Here is a 17,997-nt window from a genome sequence, read left to right as displayed (position 1 = left end):
CCCAGGTGCCTGGCTGGGATGCTGGGGATCCACCTTTGGTGGCAGTGTCCCAGCCTACTGTGGGCACCTTCCCCTCCTGCCTTCTCCTGGAATGGCAGTGCTGGGAACACCAGCCTGGACACCTACCAACATTCAAACGCTGTGACAGTAGTAGCAGGGACCCCATGCCATGCTGGCAAAATATCCAATGCTGTTAATAGCCCCCACCCTCCCCAGCACCCTCTGCACTTCTCCTCACACATCCTCTTGATGCTGCCCCTTTTCCAGGCAGCCCCAGCCCCGCTCCCACATTCCCATGGCCAGCTTTGAGAAGGATATTCCTGGCATGTTTCTCCTTGACAGCAACTTCCTGTGCATTAATGGCTTTATTGATGCTGACGGTCTGCAAGAGAGAAGTGATGGGGTGAGATGGGAAAGGCTGAGGCTCCCTCACAGTCCCCCATTGCTCACTGAGACCCTCTGGCTCTGCGGTGGCTGGGTTCCATCCAGGTCCCCAATCCCTGCTTGTGCCAGATGGATGCTGACCTTTCCCAGATGCCTTTCTGGGATGCAATTGGCATCCACCAGGTTCAGCTGCTGCCAGGACTCATTTACTCAGGATAATAATGAAGCAAGTAAAGTGCTGACAAAAAACCCTCTGCTGCCCTCAGAGTGGTAGGACAGGCAGAGGGAAGGCAAATTCCTTTCCTGCCTTTGGATTGTGGGCAGCAGCTGGCAGCTCCTACCCCACTTTTGGGGTGCTGAATGGGGAGGACAATTTGGGGGGAATACAAAAAATTGGGCAGTGGGATGGCAAGACCACTGCCAGGGCTGCCTGGCAAAGGTCCAGGCTGCTCCACGGATTAGAGGGAAAGGAGTGAAACCCACAGGCAGGACTTGCCGTGCAAGTGTTGAGGACCTTGGGGAGGAGTCTTGGCACAGCCAGCCACCATTTATCCTACGAAATGCAGTGGCAGCCACTGGAAGAATTTTCCAGGCAGGATTTTTAACTCTACCCCATTTCTGATCCTTCACGGGGACGCAAAGATGCCAGCTCAGGGCCATCCTCTCCCCAGGCTCCCACATCACCAAGTGCTTCCTTGGCACCTGCTCCAATGAACATCCCACTGCAAAAGGAAGGAACCGTCTGGCTCAGCACTGCCAGAAGTAGCTCATTACTGATATAAACCAATTAAAGCTGTGAGATTAATTTCAATGCCTTTCTCACTAGAGTCCTTGCTGCAACCCTGCTTCCTGGCCCTCTCTGAGGTGGCTCCACATCTACAGACTCTCTGAGGTGGCTTCATCTCTACAGACTCCAGTGAGTCTGTGCTGAGCAGGCCCACAGGAGCCCCAAATGCGGTGGAGTACAGCCCAAATCCCCCAGGAAGTCCCTCTGACACCAAAATATGTGCTAGCTGGAGCCGGAATGATGACAGCCTGAGACAGATGAGACCCCACCCACAGCTGCATCCCAGCCCTGCACCCCCAGCCCAGAGTCAAGCACCCCCTTAGCAGAAACTGTGTCCAGATGTTCCAGTTCTGTTGCAGGGATGCCACTGCTCTATGGTGTTTGCAGCCCCATCCCTATTGGCTCTGGGTGGTGACAATGGAGGTGACATAGGAGGTCATCAGCAAGATACAGGAGGCTCATGTTGAGGTGTCAGGGGACCCAAATTCTCAGAAGCCACAGCCCCTTGTCAGGAAAACCATAAAATTAAATGCAGCATTAAAAAAATCCTTGAGAAGGTGCCTCTGACAGTCTGGAGAGGGATGACCATGTCCTAGAGGCCCGGAGCAAAACGCCTGCATCCCAACATCCATCTGTGACACGTGTCATGGATCCAGCTCCAGGTGCAGCTTGTCCTCACTCAAAATCCCAGTCTTCAGCCCCAAAGCCCCCAAGACTGTCATGACAGTTGTGATGAACCAGCCGGCATAGTGAGGAGTGCCAGGATCAGCATTTAAATGCACATTCCACCTCAGAATGGAGTTCTGGACCACAAGAAACAAGTCAAATGCAAAGCCAGAGCTGGGGAGCAGAAGCTCATAGCCAGAGGCGGGATGTAGGCCCCACTTTCCCAAAGCTGCTCCTGCTGTCCTTGAATGACCAGAACAGGGATGGTCTCCGGAGAGAAGCCGTGCTTCATCCCTGGGAAAGCTAGAAATGGAGCTCCCAGTTTAACTGCTCTTTCGTGACAGCTTTTCTCAGCAAAGCAAGGACACTTTTTTCCAACTAAGGAAGCCCCAGTGACCTCCAAGAGTGAGGAGAGACAATAGGAGGGTGATGGGGGCTGGCAGCCCCTGGTTCCAGGCAGGGACCTGCTGGAGCTTCCATCCCTAAGTTCCTCAACTCCATTTGAAGCACACACATCCATCTGGAAGGCAGAAAGGTTTCCAAAGAAAAGCTGGATCTCACTTTCTGCGTGTAGTTGTGGACACCACACTTTCACATTGCATCCCCAAGAGTGCAGGGCAGGGGTCCCATCCCCGGAGCCACTTGGGGTATGCCCAAATTGCCGTATCAGTGTTTCTGGCAGCACCCACATCAGCAAAATGGGGGAACACAGAGCAGTAGCAGGAGACGAAGGCTAGAATTGTCACCTCTGGGGGACAGGCAGGGTCAGGGAGGGTGATTTGGCTGCAAAATTGGGTCAGAGCAGAGGGAAACTCGAGGCTGCTTGGACAGCAAGCCCAGACCCCTTCCCCACAGAGGGCCTTTTACCCTGACTCAGAGATGTCCCTCCCCACTACCATCCCACAGCTGGGACAGTGGAATTTTCCATCGTCCCAGCTGATGGAATTTTAATTTAATTATGAGCTTCCAACCTATGGGGGTGATTTCTGACCCACCAGGGTACATTTGGGCAGCACTGCCAGCCCCACTCCAGTTTCGTGAACAGGGCAGGGGACATTGGGGAGATGAGGCAGCCCCACACCTCACCCTGCTGCTGGGACAGGAAACCCTGAAGTTTCCTCTTGTGCAAGGGCCAGGCAGGAAGCGGGAGGAGAGTCCAGAGGGGTCTATTGCAGAAGGAGAGGTGTGAGTGTGACACTGCCATCCGGTCAGCCCTGAAGAGCCACAGGGTTAAGACTGGGCTCAGTGGGGCAGGACCTGGGGCACGGCTGTGCATGGGGCTCTGCCAGGCTGGGGAGTGGCTACGTGGGTGCTGCAAGGGCTGAGGAAGGTATTGGGGCTGGGAAGGCTGCAATAGAAGGCTGCAAGCACTGTTAGCTTTCCCAGTGCCACTTGAGCAGGGTGAGGAAACCCCACAGACATGGAAAGGCGCAGGCCATTTGGGAGAGGAGCAGTCTGGGACTACCTATCTCTGAGCAATGACATCTTTCCAATAGTCTTTTCCTCCCTCTGCAACATCAAGGGGATTCCCAGAAACCTGTGGAAGGTCTACTGCCTGACAGGCCACCATATGGCTTGACAGGCTGCCATAGCTTTGTCCCACAGGAATTCCCAACCCCTGATCCAGGCCAGACCTCCTCACATGGAGATCCCACAACAGGGCAGAGCCATCAACAACTCCACACTGGGGTGACCCATGGACAAGGTCTCATATCACCTCTCCAGGCATGTGTCTGCAGGCTCCAGAGAAGCCCAAAACTGCATGGAGGAAGAGGGTCAGGATGACAGAGGCTTTCTGAGCCCTGACATACACTTCCCTCTGCCACACACACCCTCACTCCCCACCAGTTCTCCCCAGATTACTCTCTGAATGCAAAATTTCCCATTTGAAGGCAAAGAGCCAAGCTTGGCTCAGGAGCAGCTCAACGCCTTCCAGCTTCTTTCATTTCCAGAAGGAAACAAGTGTTGATTAAAGAATCCAGAACTACTGCAAATTATTTGGACAAACTGAGTAAGTCACAGTGCAAATCCTCTTAGTAATGCTCCCTCATTTCTTCTTAATTCCTTTCTATAAATGGAGAGCCGGGATGGAGCGTACCTCGGGAAAACTGCTCACAAGCCCTGCAGTCGCAGGAGCTTCAGAGAAGGGAGCAAGCAGGAAGACTTGACTACGACAAGCCTGAAAGAAAAATCCATGGGCTTAATTAAAATGCAAATCCCAGTAAAGCAAAGCTTGGCTCAGGCTCTGGAGGGTGTACAGAACACGGGAGGCAGGCAAGCTCTTCCAAGGGCACATCTTAACTGCGCCAAGGGAAATGTAAATTGGATATTAGGAAAAAATTTTGTACGGAAAGAGTGATAGTGTTGAAATGGCCTGACTGGGGAGGTGGTGGAGTCACCATCCCTGAATGTGTTTAAAAAAAGACCAGATGTGGCACTGGGTGCCAGGGTTTAGTTGAGGTGTTGGGGCATGAGTTGGACTCAATGATCTTGAAGGTCTCTTCTAAGGTCTCTTCTCTGGTAATTCTGTGAATTCTGTGAATCTCTTTAAACATCTCCCACCTTCAGCAGCTAATGTCAAATTCCAGCCTCGAGGTGCTCAAGGAATGGTTTTGTCCAGCAAAATCCTGGAAAAAAGCCAGCTGGGTAACATCTGGGGTAGACAATGCTCCACTGAGGACTGGCGAGAGCTCCTGGGGACAGCTGGGGTGGCTGTGGTCCCGTCATGCTGGGCACCTGTGGCCTGACAGCAGCAGCAGGAGCAGGAAACAAGCCTGGCTTTGTGCCTGACAGCAGCTGGAGAGAAAGGGAGGCAGGAAAGCAATGCTGGCAGGTCTGGCTGCCCACATGGGATGTAAAACCCAGGGATATATTTCTATGTATTGGACAAGAGAATGCTCAACATGCCTTTCTGCTCATTCCCATAGGCTTCTTGGGAGCAGGGAGTCAGGAGATGTGAAAAATACCTTCCCACCACTTAATCCAGGCTATTTGGCTGCATCTGCTGCTGAATCCATGAGTGTGGAAAGCAAGTACTCCTCTTCTGGCTGGCTACATCCTGGAGCTCCTCTGGGAATAAGCTCCTTGCCCAGGCTTTGTGAGCATATCCCAGAATATGCTGCTGCTCTTCTTACCTCCTGCTCCCTCCAGATGAGAATAGCTCCCAAAATAACACAAGTCTCAGATTTCACAGTGCTTGGGCCATAAAAACAACCATTTTCCTCAGACCAACAACATACTTCAGTGACAGAGACCCCAAAACCTCACTGCATCCATCGGGGTCACTCCCAGTGGTGGTGGCTTCAGATGTCCCTCTCCAGGAGGAGATGCTGATGCCACCAGCCCAGATGCCTGCAGGAGGAAAACAAAGGTGTCCAGAGACAGCCGTGAACCCCAAGCGATAGCGGTGTAGGTGGGGTCACCTTGTCCCACAGCCTGCACATGGAACACTCCAAAACTGAGTCACTGGGAAGATGGCAACAAACTCCGTGAGCCACACTGAAATCCAATGGCATCACTATGATGCTCTTCTTGGCAGAGACCTTGCTCTGTCATTGCTGCCTCCAGGTCTGCTCTCTCTCCTGAGGCCAGGAGGATGATGACTTCAGATCAATGACACCACCAACCCCTCCAGCACTCAGCAAAGCCCGATAAAGGAGTGTTATGGAGCTCTTCCAGCACAGGTGGGGTTTCCTGTGAAAAAAAACACCTAGGCCAGGAAACTGAGGTGTGGTGGTGTGAGGTTCAGAGGTCTCTGACCACAATGAGACATGCAAGGCTGGAAGCTGACATCCAACTTCTAGCATGCCTTTGCCTTGAGAGCTGTATTGCTGCTATCCCAGCAGTAAAACCAAAATAAAGTTTTAGGATGCCTATTATGTCCATTTTGAATGTGCCTGGACAGCCCACTCCAACAGCTCCCAGTTACTCCTGAGGGCAGCAGAGGTTGGGATCCACAGGAGGATGCACCCATGAGCTGTGTGTGCAAGGACTTGACCCACATTGGCTCTTCCAGAGCCTCGAGTGAAAATTCCAAGTTCCACACCATCAGGAGGGATGGGGTTGGATGAAAACAGTGTGATCCAATTGCTCCTCCACCTTCGAGGCAAAGGAAAGAAGGAGGACAACCAACCAACCAATCTGTACTGGGTCCCAAGGGCTCCAGTGAGACACTCGATGCCATCAGGGGAAAGCTGGAATGATCACAGGGAGAGTTTGGCTCTCGTTAATGTGTTTACCACAGCGATCACATCACTGCCCACCACAAGGAACCAGCACCTGGAGTGCTGGGCAGCTGGCTTCCTCCAGCCATAAATAACTTAAGCAGTTTAATTACTTGGACATGGAATTTTAAAATCCAGTTTAAGGAATGTGGACTTTTCTTTTACACAAATAAACCTTAGGGGGGAAAAAAATTACGGTAAGAAAAAATTTTGGGGAGAATAGCTGGCAAAAAGCAAGGCTACAAAATACAGACCTCACAGGGACCAAATGGGGAAGCTGACACTGTAAAGTTCAGAGCTGAGGCTGCCGCTGCCTGGCACTTCCAACCCCAGAGCACGACCAGAGCCCATCACAGGGGGCTGGATCTGAGGAGAGGCAGAAATCCAGGATCCCCATCCCTCCATTAAAACATGTACATTTGCTCATTACTCTTCTCACTTAATTACTGCTCAGGGCAGTCAATCAGTGCCCAGATGGCTCAGCTGTAGCCGGAGCCTTTCCCATGAGCTGCCCCAATAGCCAGGCTTTTAATTTTAAATGGGGATTTTATGCAAGGATAATCTCTTCCAGCAGTGGTGATTTCTGTGCGGGGAGGAAGTGTGGCCATGTCTGACAGGGTCAGTCCAGGAAGGTCTACCACCACCTTCAAACATTCCTGAAACCTTCCCAGTCATGCTGACCAGAGTCTTCTGCTTCCCAGCAGATGCAAATATTTAGGCATTTTTTGGAACAGGAAGAGATAAAGAAGTAAGGATGAAAGATTTAGGGAGCAGATGCAAGGAGCTCATCCAGATATCCATTTCTATGATCAACTACCACCCAGGACCCACCTTTCCTGAGAAGCATCACCCCAGCAGGAACACAGCAGCTCTTATTGTCCTAGCAGGATATTCTGAAATTAAGCTCAGATCTAGTGCTGGTAGAAATAATTCCTTGCAATGCTTCTGGGTGAGCAGCAGCTCCTGGGAGCAGGATGGGGCATCCATCTCCTGTTATGCCCCCAGGATGTCTGGATCTTGCAACGGTGCCAAGAGCAGCAATGACCACGTGGACTCAATGCTGCATCTGAGGGACACAGTGGAGCACAGGGAAAAGCCAAGTCCCTCTTCCCAGGGTGAGCAGTGCAGGGGTGAACATGCTCCCTGTAGGAACAGTCCCTAAAACCCACTTCTCGCCCCAAACTTGTTTTTATTCCTTTTACCTGGGTGAGGGGCAGTCCCCATGGGCCAGAGGAGCTGTGACAGCAGCACTGGGCACGGGGACACAGGTGCATGGAGATACAGGTATGTCGGGACATGACAATATGGATGCATAGGAAGAGCTGATGGGGACACGGACGCACGGGGACACCAGTGCTCGTGGGGACGCTGGTGTTCGTGGCACGGCCTGAACCCAGGCGAGCCGGGGACTGGGGGAAGACGACTCACACGGGCGTGTGGGAGCGAACCCGCTCCGGCCGCAGCCGCAGGGGAAGCTCCTCATCCCCAGGAGACGAGCCCCCCACAGCCGCCGGCGGGTCCCGCTGCTACACGAACCATCCCCGCTCCCCGCGATGCTCCTCCGGGAACCGCCAGCATCGAGGGTAACGAACTTCACCGGGAAGGAGTCTCCCTGGATGCGAACCCTGATTGCAGGAATAAGCCCGGGAAGGGCGCGAGGGTCCCCGGGGGATGGCCGTGGCCGCGCACTTACCACCTTGCCCAGCTCCATGGCGGGGACTCGGGGCTAGGTGCGGGCTCAGCGCGGCGCGGCGACAGCGCCCATGGCGGCGGCACCACGGGGCGGCGGCGCTGGAAGATTCTGCCGGGCAGCGGCGGCGGAGAGGGCGGGGCGAGGGCGGGGGCGCGGCCGCGGCGTCCGGCCGGAATAACAAAGGAACCCTCGGGGGGCGGGCGCGGGAGAGGGGACGCCCGGGGGGCGTCCCGCAGAACCGCCCGCCCACCCACCCCCGCCGCGCCCGCTTCGGGGCTGCGGCAGAGCGTAGGAGAGGATGACAGCCAGAGGGTTCGCGGGTAGAGAGCTTCGCATCCCTCGGCACAGCCGCCGCAGCCCCGCTGCCCTACCCCTACCCGAAACCCTGTCTCACTGATAGATCTGCTGTCCCATCCCTGGCCTCCTGCCCCATTCCATGCGTCATCCGTTGTACCACCTACACCCTCCTGCTCCATCCCCTGTCCCACTGCCTGACCCCTCTCTTACTCCCTGTCAGACTCCCTACCCCTTTGTCTGCCCCGTCGTCCATTCCCTGTCAGCCCCTCTGCTCCATCCCCTGCCCCACCTCCTGCCCCATCTCTGTGCCTGGGGGGGAAGCTACACCGGTGGGTCTGTCTGGCACCTGTGCAGAGTTCCTTTGCTCCAGAGCCTATTCGGCTGCTAGCATCTTGCTTCCAACAACAAGAGCAATTAAACCAGCGTGGTAACAAGCCCCTGGCCCAAGTCAGTCCCACAAGCAGGAAGGGACAGCTCATTGACCACCATGACCACCCCATCGAGGGACAGGAAAGCATCCAGGCAGGAGGATTTTGGTTTTTCCCAGCTCTTCCTTGTGCTCAAGGAATATTTTCTGATGGGAAGGCACAAAAGAAACTGACAAAACCATTCTTCCATCACGCAGTGAATCTCCTAAAAGCAACCCCAAAGCACTGCCAAGACCCTTGGCTTGTCGGCGGAGGAGATGCTTCAGGGCCCGAAGAACAAAGTGCTGCTGTGAGGCCAGCCCAGCCAACATACTAATCCAAAACACTAATCCCTCGGGATTACTGCAGTCTAGTCACGGCTCAACCACTTACTCAGGGATGATGGTTTGGCCTCTCCTAATGAGATAACAGGATCCCACACCCCCAAGGAGACAGAGCCCTGCCACCCCTGCACTCTCCCAACACCCAGCTCCACAACCACCCATTTCATCCCAGTGTTGGGGGAGCTTTTAGGGTCAAATCCAGGTCGTGTTTTTATCAGGTGGTTATTAAAGCCCTGTGAGATCCCTGGCATGGACAGATGGATGGAGCACTCACTGCTCAGCAGCACTGCTTGTCTCGGACAACACAGCTCACAGGTTTTTGCTGGACTAAATGTGTTTTGCTAGAGCAGATGGTTTCAAGCAGCAGCCAAGTTCCTTTGGGAGCAGAAGCTGGATGCTACTCTGAGCCTGGGAATGAGTACAGATCAATGCTCTGCAATCAGGGCAGGTACCTGCCCATATTGGGGGTACCTGCTCCTGTCACAGGTGCCAACATGGGGCCAGGTTTTGTGCCCTTCCCCCACTGAAGCCCCACAGTGAGTGACTCCCTGCCATGTTCTCAACATGAAAAGTGAGAGCTTGGATCCTCACCGTGCAGCCCACCCCCCAGCATAGCGTTGCCCCCAGCTTAAAGGGATCCTGGAAGCAATTGATTCCCCCTTATCTGGGTTTAGCATCGCTCTGAACTCAGCGCCACGACCACTGCTGCCCCAGGACATGCTGGAGGCGCAGTCCAGGATTTCCAAGGCACCATCTCCAGAGTCACCAAGAAGCCAAGCCACAGCTTCCAGAGGCCACAGTGCTGCAGTTAGTACTTGGTTATCAAGTATTAATGGCTTTGCATGAAGAGACCTTAAGGCAGGTATGCAAAGAGAACAGCCAAAACCAAAGAGGATCTGGACTAAACCCAGTCCCTCCCACATGCACAAGATGGATGGGACTTTCTCTACAATGCCACCTGCTTGGAAAATAGCCTCTAAAATAATAAGCAGGATACATCCATTTTTTCATAGTTAGTGGTGACATGATGTAATGCTACTGGGACCTGCCTGCAATGATTCCAGACTGCCCACCCCCACTCACAGGCTTTGTGCTCCCAAGCACCCCGGCTCAATCCCCCAAATTAAAATCAGCTAATCATCATTAACCTTATTTTTCCAAATCAAGCTTTCAGACCAGCTCCCCTCTGAACAAAGTGCTCAGCTCAGGGGGAAGGTATCCAGAGTCTCCTGCAGAGTCAGGACATCCAAGTACTTGAGGTGATGGCTGCAGTGTGGTTCCTCATGGCTGAGCTGCTCCAGCTGGCAAAGTCCAGAGTTTGAACACCACCAGGAAGCACGTGGGGTAAAGGCAGAGAACTCCAAATTCACCTGGCTTCACAGCATGTGGTGGGGGTGGGGGGGCTTCAGCCAGGGGGCAAAAATCAGAGCCAAGGCAGCTTGAAGAGAAAATCTGGAAATTAACTTAAAAGCAATTCTGGGGGGGGGGTCCTCAGGGCAAAGGGAAATCCCATTTTCAGAGAAGCCAGGAAAGCTGGAAGCACCAAACAGGAATGACAGCACCCAAACAAGCCAGGGCTCAAGAAAGGCTGGTGCAGCCTATGGGGATAAATCCCACCACTTCAGGGATCCACTGAGGTGGAAGGAATTTCAAGCTCTTCCCAAGCAAGTTCCTTGCTGTAGTTCAGTGCATCACTGTGACGACACAAGGTTGAAGAGGCATTCCTGGCCCCAGGGTGCTCTTGGGTTATTCCCAGGCTCTCATGAAGAGCAGGGGATACACAGAGTATCCCAGTCAGATGCGCAAACACACGTGCTTCATCCCAGGCTCCAGCAAACCTCTCCTAGGGCTGCATCCAATGTGAACAATTTGGGATGCACTTGCAGAGGCCCTAGCAAGCCTTTCCAGGTGGGATGGAGGCAATTAGGAGAGATGCACTGATGGGGCTGCTGCACAACTGCAGGGCATCACAGGCACTGCCTCAACGGGGGGAGCCTTTCCCACAGGGAAGAGGGAAACCAAAATGAGGGCTGCTTCCCTGGAGAACCAGGGGGGAGGCAGCTTCTTGCTTCACCCTGTCCTCTGAGGGCCTTCATTCATCATTCTCTGATCTGATCTGGAGAGGTGCAGATCATTCCTCTCCCCCTGGTTGCACTGAATCTACCTGGGTGCTTCACTACAAGTCCCTTTCCTCCACCTTGGAAGTACACTCCACCCTCCTGCAGCCCTGTGACTCTCCTGCCAGCTTCCAGGATGGGATGTGTGGTCTGGATCACGATGGATGAAAAAAGAAGAGACATTCAGCATCTTCCCCCACCTGCTGGAGGCTCTGTAAGCAGCTTTTAAACTCTATTTCAGCAATCACCTCTCATTAAAATGATGGGAATTAGGGTAAAATGTCTCAGCAAGCGTGGCCTTTTGTCTTTGCAGCCTAGAGAGGCTCCTCAGAACGCTCCCTAAGGCTTTGGCTTTTACATCTCTGATTTCTATTGGAGCAAATCTCTGCCTGAGCTGATGCTCAGGATGAGAGTAGGAAGTCTGGGCCAAGTTGCTCCAGGGAGCATTTACGTGTCTTTTAAAGGTCTCCTTCTCTCTTCTTTCCTCTCCGTCTGTTCATTTTACCAGGTCTAAAAATACTCCACTAAAAACCATCTTCCTCTGCAGCCGCCTCCCTCCTGGATGACTAATAATATCTGTTGTTCCTTCTTGATCTCTCTGTATTTCCCAAGTCTTCCCCAAGGGAAGGAACCAAACCAGGGCTCAACCAACTACTTGGATTCAGACTCCTAAATTCATTTTCCTCACAGAATGGTATTTTTTCCCATCTCCTCCAGTGTAGCAGAAGTTTAAACCCACCTCCCCAGCTCACAATAAACTAATCCTGCTCCATGACTTACACCTGCCCAAATGCTTCTGAAGCATTGTTCTGATATGGGAGCTCCAGTATCCTGGCATTTTCAGAGCTCTAGAGAGACTAGCAGGTTCACTGAGAAAACCACCGAGGACTTGGAAAACTATTTATTGTCTTTTTTTTTTTTCAGGTTTCAGTTTTTTCCAGCAGCTTTCCAGCCCTGGAGCACTCTCTTGGGGAATATGCTGTGGAGGCTGGGTTAGGCTGGGTTTGTTGTCTGGTCCTTGGAGCTGGATGACCAGCACTGGCTGTGCATGGAGCTTGCATTTTAGGAGCAGGGGGTGAATGCTGGGCACTGGGGGTGTTTGGGATAGTGGGGAAAAAAGCCATTGCCACCAGTGTGGTGACAGCAAGGTGAGTTTTTCCTCTGAGTGGGATATTAGAACACTGTAACGGGGATTGGCTTTCCTGCACTGTTCCATGTCTTTCCAAAACAGATTCAACACCTGCACCAGGCATGCTCCCTACTGCCAGTACCACATCATGGATTAGTCAGGATACAGGGATGGAACAGTACTGGCAGGAGCTGGAGGTGTGATGAGTTTCTCTTGACTCAGATATCGCAGTACAGCCACATCCCTCAGGGCTCAGCCCACTGTGATTTTCCAAAGAGATCCATCAATGAACAACCTTTGGAAAACCCTCATGCTGACACTGCTGATGTCAAAAATGTCCCCAAATGGTCACAGTCCTGGTGAACCAGCTACTTCCAGCCTCAACCCTGCACTGCATGGAGGCAGATTTAAAGGGTATTTGGCTGCTCCAACACTTCTGGAAATCCCCGTGTCTGGCTAATGCCCAAATACCTTTGCAAATCTTTATTTAGGAAAAATATCTGCTTGGGAGCAGTGCTTAAAAAGCTCAAGGCCATTTTCAAATCTGTGTAATGCTGCAATTTCCTGGACATGTGAAAGTGAGAGGAAAAAGCAGATCAGGCTGAAGCAGGCACAGGGCCAGGGCTGGTGGCTGTGCCCAGGGCTGTACTGGCATAGAGTATCAGGGGTTATTTCAGCACCAAGCTCCCCCAGCTGCTCACCACAACTGGACCAGCACGAAAAGCAGGGAGGAGAGCAGTCCTTCCACATCACCAGGAGATCCAGAAGGGCTCCCAGGGCCATGGACCGAGAGGTGTGGGTGAAGCTGCTGCTAGCTCAGCAGGGAGCCGAGCTCCATTATCTCTCTGGCCTTTACAGGAAGCCACTTCGTTGAGCTGTCAATATAGAGATTAAAAAAAAAAAAAAATAGCAAGCCAGGTTCATGGTGCCATTATTGATCATTTGGTATTTTTAGCTCCTGTTCAATCCATCCTTGTTGGTGTTACAGCAATCACACAGCCTCCTGGAACACGGCTCAGTGGGGTTGCTACAAGGTAAGCAGGAGCTCAGAGAGCAGCAATACAATGCCAACAGGATTAAAAATGCAAGAGGAAAAGAGAGAGGTGGGATAAGCAACATCCTCCCCCCTTGCTGCTTCCAGCTCCTGTCAGTGCTGCAAGGAGACAGGTAGATAGACTGCCCATCCAAACCAGAGGCAGATGAAACTCCTGTTTCCTTCCTGATGTGTAGGGCTGGGAACCCATAGAAAGGGTGAGACTGATCTGAATGGTGTCATCAATGAGCTGGAGGAAAGGGAGGGCATTCAGAGGGAGCTAGACAGGCTGGAGCAGTGGGTCCATGGGAGCCTTGTGGGGTTCGGTCAGGCCAAGGCCAAGATCATGGACCTGGGCCAGGGCAATCCCTAGTGCCAGCAGAGACTAGGGATGTCTGCAGGGACCCCAGAAGTCTGTGAGGATAAACAACCTCAGCCTCTCTCTCCACCCATGGGGCCATTTACTCCCATCAGTGGCCCCCAGCGTTGTCCTGTCATCTCTACTTGCAGGCCTTCCATGTCCTGCATCCACTGATTCCATAGTGATTCAGTGTATTCTGTCATCATTGATTTCATAAATGGATGGATGGATGGATGGATGGATGGATGGATGGATGGATGGATGGATGGATGGATGGATGGATGGATGGATGGATGGATGGATGGAGACAACTGTGTAGAGGACTGGGGAATTCTGGTGGGTGACAAATGGGACATGATCCAGCCATATGTGCTGACAGCCCAAAAAGCTAAGCATCTTCTGAGACCCCCCTGGAGCTGCCTGCACCTCTGGGATCCCAGCACAGGACAATTATGTTAAACTGAACAAGGGTGGGGTCAGGTTAGAGATGGGGAAGAATGTTTGACCATGAGGGAGCTAAAGGGCTGGCACAGGTGAATAATGGCAGTGGGATTTAAACCTGCACACTTAAGCTCTATGTGCCAACTTGCTCATCATTGCAGATGATGGGTTCCCTGCAGCCCCATCCTTACATGCAGGTTATCTGGGAACCCTCCTAGGAACCCCTTGCTGGCTCTTCCTTTGCACACACACATTGCTCTGTTGTGGTGTGACTTCCTTCTCGCCTCACGTTGACACCACTGAGATGAGCCAACGCACAGAAGAAGGAAACAGAGTCAGCAAAGAAGACAGCTGCAGGGCGAGCCAGTTCCCAGCCAGTGGGAACTGGCTCACCCTGCCACGTCTGACCCTCACGGCTCCCTGGAATCCAATGTCACCCACCACCTTGCAAGCCCCAAAGTTTACAGGGGTCAATGCCCCCAGCAGCTCTCCCCATCCAGGGGGATGTTTACCCCCGGCCATGAGTCCACTGACCCCCCCCATCAACAACCCCCAACTTTGTCCTCCTTTCTCTACTTGCAGACCTTCCATACTTGGATCAGTGTCACCAGTGACTCAGAGGATGGTTGATAAATCATAGAATCCCAGAATGATTTGGGTTGGAAGGGACCTTAAAGCCCATTTTATTCCACCCCTGCCATGGGTAGGGAGGGACACTTTCCACTATCCCACGCTGCTCCAAGCCACGTCCACCCTGGTCTTGGACACTTCCAGGCACGGGGCAGCCACAGCTGCTCTGGGCAACCACCCTTGCAGGGTAGAATTCCTCCCTAATACCCAATCCAAACCTGCTCTCTTTCAGTTTGAAGCCATAAAACACATCTCCCAGTCATTTCCTTTTAGATTTGCCAAGTTCTGCCCTGGAGGCTTCATAAATGGGGAGCTGAGGCTTCACAAGAAGCACAGTGTCAAAACACATTCAGCGTCTGCTCTCAGGTGCCTTCCTCCCTCCCCCAAAGCATAGTGAGGCCCTTGTGAATCTCCAAACATTTGCCTTAGGTGATCCCTCCATTGCCCCATCAGAGGAATCACTTTAATTATCTGCTTTTTCTTGCCCCTTGAATTGAGACAGCAGAGCCTGGCAATGCCAAGTTTGGCGCTCAGCTCAGTGCCCAGCCCATAACCACCTCCCAGGAGCTTCCCACACCTTCTCCTGAGCTTTATATCCCTGTGAACCCGGACAGGGGAGCAGGAGGCTGCATGGATGCTCCAGTACAGGCACACACACCTCAGCACCTACCACAAGTCCTAAATGTGAGCAGTTTTGTTGCAGATGCATAGCAGAGGTGGAACAAAATCATCTGAAGTAAAACCACTGGATGCAATAGGTTGGGAAATGCCAAAGCCTGTGTTTTTCCTGCACCAGATCACATCCTACAAGGCCAGCCCCTGGCCAACCCCTGCCTCCAGCCCTCTCAGCAGTGCTGGGGCTGTGGGAGGGATATGGGTGCTGTGTCTGCCTCCAGCTAATAGGCAGCAGTTGAGGTATTTATAGGAAATATGCAACATACCTGGGGACACTTTCCAGCCCTGAGCTCGTTCCTATTTAAGTGCCGTGTGGTTGCAGGGGGAGGTTGGAGCAGAGCCGGCAATGATGGCTCACAGCACTGCTGCCTCTTCCAAGTGCTTCCACAGGTTTGGCACCTTGCTTTGGCACCAGAGCCACTTCCCAGCTCTCTCCCCCCAACCCCCAGCTACCGAGACCCTGTCCAGCTCCCCATGTCCCAAACAGCTGCTTCCCAAAAGGCTGTGGAGCCATGTGCTCTGGAGAGCTGCACATTTGCAGAGGGGCCAAGAGCTGCTCTCCCTCCCAGCAGGATCAGGGTGCCCAGTTCAGTCCAAGGGGGAAACAGTGGAGCAAATAGGTGTCCAAATGACAGCTAAAAATGACATGGTAAATTCCCTGCCTGGCATCCCCTCATATGCACCACTGCCAGGATGAAAACCCATGGGTGAACCTTGAGGGCTGGAGCCCTTCTGCTCTGGAGCCAGGCTGGAATACCTTGGGATGTTCACTTGGAGAAGAGAAGGCTCTAGGGAGACCTTAGAGCCCCTTCCTCTGCCTAAAGGGGCTCCAAGAGAGCTGAAGAAGGACTTTGGACAAAGGCTTGGAGGGACAGGACAAGAGGGAATGGCTTCCCACTACCAGAGGGCAGGGATAGATGGGATATCGGAAGAAATTCTTCCCTGTGAGCATGGTGAGGCCCTGCCACTCAGAGAAGCTGTATCTGCCTCATTCCTGGCAATGTCCAAGGCCAGGCCTGGGTAGAGCTTGGAGCAACCTGGTCTAGTGGAAGGTGTACCTGCCCATGGCAAGGAGTGGAGTGAGATGGTCTTTAAGGTTCCTTTCAACCCAAACCACTCCAGGATTCTCTGCTATGCAAGTTCAAGCATTCCTTGCACTCTTTTAGTAGCCCCTGCTCCCGCATCCAACACTTCTCCAGCGCCTATAGCTGCTCCTGCACAGGTGATGCTCCAGCAAGTGCCCCATAACTCTGCCTGGCTGAGATCACCTGGCAAGCTGCCTGCCCCTGGGTAGAAGGGTCAGAAGGGCCTGGGGAGCTGGCAGGGCTGGAGCAGAGATTTCTGCTGCGACCAGGGTGGAGCCCAAGGTGGAAAAACCCTACGCATAAAGGAAACTGTGTTTCATGTGTTATTGCCGCCTCTCTGAGATAATTGAGAAGGGAATAGCAGGCATGATTCCATGCAAAAGGCTGTAAAATCCCTTCCTAACACATAAATATTTTGTTTTCCTCATTTTCCTTGTGTGGAAATAAACACCACTGGCTGGAGTACTGCCAGCATACCCTTAGGCTCACCCAGCCCAGGGAGAAGAGTTACACTGTCTTGCTTCAGCCAGCCCCAGCACTGAGGCTGGAGGGGCACTAAGAGCATGAAACCCAGCTCTAGGTGTGGAAAACATGCCTGTGCCTACTGGAAGCATTGGGGAAACAGATGGGAGGCACTTGGAATAAGCAGATGACAAGAAGCAGCTCCATCAGGAGCTTTTCTGGCAGCAGGAGATGCCCCCTGTGCTGGGAGCCACTGGTTCCCCATGGCATGGGGGGCATCCCCCCACAGTGGAATGGGCTGGGCATGGATGGCTGTGCCTGCCACTCTGTTCTCTGCTTCCTCTGGCCCTATGAGCAGGATCTTCCACACAAGGATGAAGGTGGTAAGAGGGGTGCCTGAAGGGCTCTGCACCCCAGGGATGCCCCTGCTAGAGTTCATTAGGGCAGAGGGAAGGGCAGCCCCAGGATTTCCATGTTGTTCCAGGAAAACAGGGGGTTTAATGTGGGAGGGAAATATCTGCTCTTGAAGGCAAATCACAGGAGCACACACAATACCATTGACACTGGCAGAGGGGCATATGGGACACCCAAACACAAGGAACTGGCTCTGGGAGACACTAAACAGACCAAATTTCCTTCTTTTCCAGCAATTCAGCAGCTGTCAGCTACTGCAAGGTCAGCCCAGCCCAGCCCAGGGCACCCTGGTCCTCATACCCCCACTCCCCTCCCCGGCACATTCTCCTGCTAGACACATATTTTGCTGGGAGGTGACAGCGTTGGGTGGAGTGACACAGGGACAAGGCTCCCGGGACACTAAAGTCATGGGAATCAGAGTGGCCTCAGTGAAGGTAATGAATGGCTAAGCCAAGCACCAGCTCGAGGACTGTGGGAACTGCCGTAGTTTCCTCTGCAGAGAAAATCCTTTGTGCTCCAATGATGTTCAGGGAATTGGGACTTTTTTTTTCCACATTTCTGGATAAATAAAGAAAAACATGCAAGAAATCTGCTGTATGATATTATCAGAAACAACCCAGAGAGCCCTGAGCACAGCTTAACCACCATGACCAGTTCCTCTGCTGTACCCTGGTGAGGCAGAGAAACAAATCCATGTGGGGACAATCGGTGGGAATTTCCAAATGTTGCTTCTTTCTGGAAGAGCATATTGAACCTAAACACAGGACCAGGAACATCTGCAGGGGAGAAGGAAACATCCAGGTCCTGAAACACCCAGGCTGTGGGACCAGCTGGGGATTGCTGTGGAAG

General features: G+C 52.9%; 1 protein-coding gene across 9 annotated transcripts in view; it reads right to left on the bottom strand.

Annotated features, from left to right (window-relative positions):
* Window positions 1-17,997, bottom strand: part of HIP1 (huntingtin interacting protein 1) — a 44,587-nt gene that overhangs the window by 14,588 nt on the left and 12,002 nt on the right. For 7 of the 9 annotated variants that reach the window (XM_050981702.1, XM_050981697.1, XM_050981699.1 and 4 more), the window contains exon 2: window positions 319-382. In XM_050981702.1, the coding sequence (XP_050837659.1) occupies window positions 319-382 (64 nt within the window). Of the gene's footprint in view, window positions 1-318; window positions 383-7,753; window positions 7,876-17,997 lie in introns of those variants that run through there. The other 2 variants (XM_050981700.1, XM_030230709.2) reach the window with 1 other exon arrangement.

This window comes from Serinus canaria, chromosome 19 (assembly GCF_022539315.1).
Source record: "Serinus canaria isolate serCan28SL12 chromosome 19, serCan2020, whole genome shotgun sequence".
Lineage (NCBI taxonomy): Eukaryota > Metazoa > Chordata > Aves > Passeriformes > Fringillidae > Serinus > Serinus canaria.
Note: the sequence above shows the minus strand (reverse complement) of the source record. Positions and strands in the feature narration are given on the sequence as shown.